The sequence below is a fragment of the Bison bison genome, unplaced genomic scaffold (assembly GCF_000754665.1).
Source record: "Bison bison bison isolate TAMUID 2011002044 unplaced genomic scaffold, Bison_UMD1.0 scf7180017864289, whole genome shotgun sequence".
Taxonomy (NCBI): Eukaryota; Metazoa; Chordata; class Mammalia; order Artiodactyla; family Bovidae; genus Bison; species Bison bison.
In genome coordinates, this window is record NW_011494861.1 from 11,680,969 (window position 1) to 11,682,953 (window position 1,985).

The 1,985-nt window shown below is 55.5% G+C and overlaps 1 protein-coding gene across 5 annotated transcripts in view; it reads left to right on the top strand.

Annotated features, from left to right (window-relative positions):
* Positions 1-20: 20 nt before the first annotated feature.
* The window catches only part of NOC2L (nucleolar complex associated 2 homolog (S. cerevisiae)), a 12,526-nt gene continuing 10,561 nt past the window's right edge, over positions 21-1,985 (top strand). For 3 of the 5 annotated variants that reach the window (XM_010850029.1, XM_010850030.1, XM_010850032.1), the window contains exons 1-2: positions 21-476; positions 619-771. In XM_010850029.1, coding sequence (XP_010848331.1) covers positions 451-476; positions 619-771 — 179 coding nt within the window. In that variant the 5' untranslated portion in view covers positions 21-450. The remainder of the gene's footprint in view (positions 477-618; positions 772-1,985) is intronic. The other 2 variants (XM_010850031.1, XM_010850033.1) reach the window with 1 other exon arrangement.

Here is a 1,985-nt window from a genome sequence, read left to right on the forward strand (position 1 = left end):
TGTGTTGACAGAGCTCTGGGAGGCTGTGGGCAGGGCTGGGCGAGGGCGACCCGGGCCCCAATCCCACCTTCCGCCAGGTCGATGTCGTTATTAGTGCCTTTTTTGGAGAAAAAGATTTGTAAGCGGACAGCGGGATTCCGCCCTACGCAGTCCTGCCGGGTCCTGGAGCTCTGCAGTCCGTCCCTCAACAGAAGCGTGCGGGAGCCGTGACAGAACCAGGCCTGCGCCGGAAGCTCGAGTCCCGCTTGCCACCCTGGGAGTAGGGGCGCCGCCCGTCTAAAAATGAGATGTGAACGCGCCCTCCCGCCTAGATGCCGCCACAGCCACCGTTGTAGAACCCTAAAGCCACCTGAAGGGGCGGGGCCAGGGGCGTGGTCGGCCTGCCGGAAGTTCTCTTGGCGCAAGGGCTGCTGGGACCGGAAGTTGGGTGCACATTGAGGTCCGGCAGTCATGGCAGCGGCGCTGAGCCGCAAGCGGTGAGTTGAGGCTTCTATCCAGCCTCTCGGAGGGTGCTTACGTCCAAAGGGGCTCCCCTTGCGCCTCTCTGTGTCCCTGGGGAGGCCGGACTGGGCACATCGAGCTGGTGGGGAGTCGTTACTCCAACGGCATGGCCCGCAGGCGCCTTGAGGAGCTGACGGTGGATGAGTTTCTGGCCTCGGGCTTTGATTCCGAGTCCGAATCGGAGCCCGAAGGAGCCCCAGAGGCGGAGACGCAGGCGGTGCGCGCGGCAGCCCGGGAGCCGGATGGACCAGGTGGGAGTCCCTTGGCCAGGTGAGTGGGAGCATCCTTCATGGGCTGTGTGTAAGCCGAACCCCCTTAATCTTAATATTCCTGGTCCGCCCTACCAGAAGTGTGCTTACCACTCTTGGCGCCTCATAACTGAGGCCTAGGGACTTCTGACTCCTCCCCAGACCCTTCGGCTTATTTATTCCTCCATCGGTATTTACCGGGCGTCTGTTTTGTGCCAAGTCATCCAGATGATGGGCCAACGTTGGAGGATAGTCTTCTTTTGTGGCCTCGGGGAGCTTACCCGGCCTTGGATAAACGACAGTGTGTAGGGTGGTAGAAGCGAAAAGTGCTGCAGACGAGAAGGAAAAGCAGAAGGGGATAAAAAGATAAAAGAATAGGGATCCTAGCTGGGAGCGTTTAAGGAGGTGTTAATTTAGCAAAACCTGAGGGAGTAAACTGCAGCAGTAGGGGAAGAATGGCAGCAGGAACAGAAAAGGTCCTGCGGTGAGAGTGCTCACTCAGAGGTGAGCGCGGCTGTGGCAGAAATGAGGGGGAAAGTAGCAGGAGGTGTATCTGGAGACAAGATGATGGGCGGAGTCTTGTAGACTTTTTACCTGCATTCCAGTACAGCCGGAAGTTATCTCAGGGTTTTGAGTAGTGATGTAATGTCATGTAACTGGTAACAGAATAGGTCCCTTAGGTTGCTGTGCTAAGAGCAGCTGTAAGGGGAAGGGATGGACAAGGAAATTGAGAGATGTTGCTGGCTGGAGAGGAGTCATGAGAATTTTGAAAGTATTGATGGTGAGATCTCATGACAGATTGCATGCTCACTGTGAGTCAGAGAGGGTTTACCTTTCACCTAAGTACCTGGAAAGGGGGAGTTTTCAACAACTGAGGTGTTATTGTTCAGTCGCTAATTCTGCCACCCTGTGGACTGTAGCCCACCAGCCTCCTCGGTCCATGAGATTTGCTAGGCAAAAATACTGGAGTGGGTTCTCCAAGAGCGGGGTGTGGGCAGAGCAAGTTTGGAGGAAGCCCAAGTTCAGCGTCATATGTGTTGGGATTGAAACAAGTGCATTGAAACATGTAGAGAGACTGTTGAGTGTATGAGTTTGGGTTTTGGAGGGAGAGAGATCTACTGGAAACTTAGTCTGTGGAAATCCCCCTGCCTTGGTTGTTGGCAGCGGCTATGGAGGGAGCAGACTAAATCTCGTAGATTCTCTGAGAAGGACGGGAAGCCACATTTCCCCCCCACC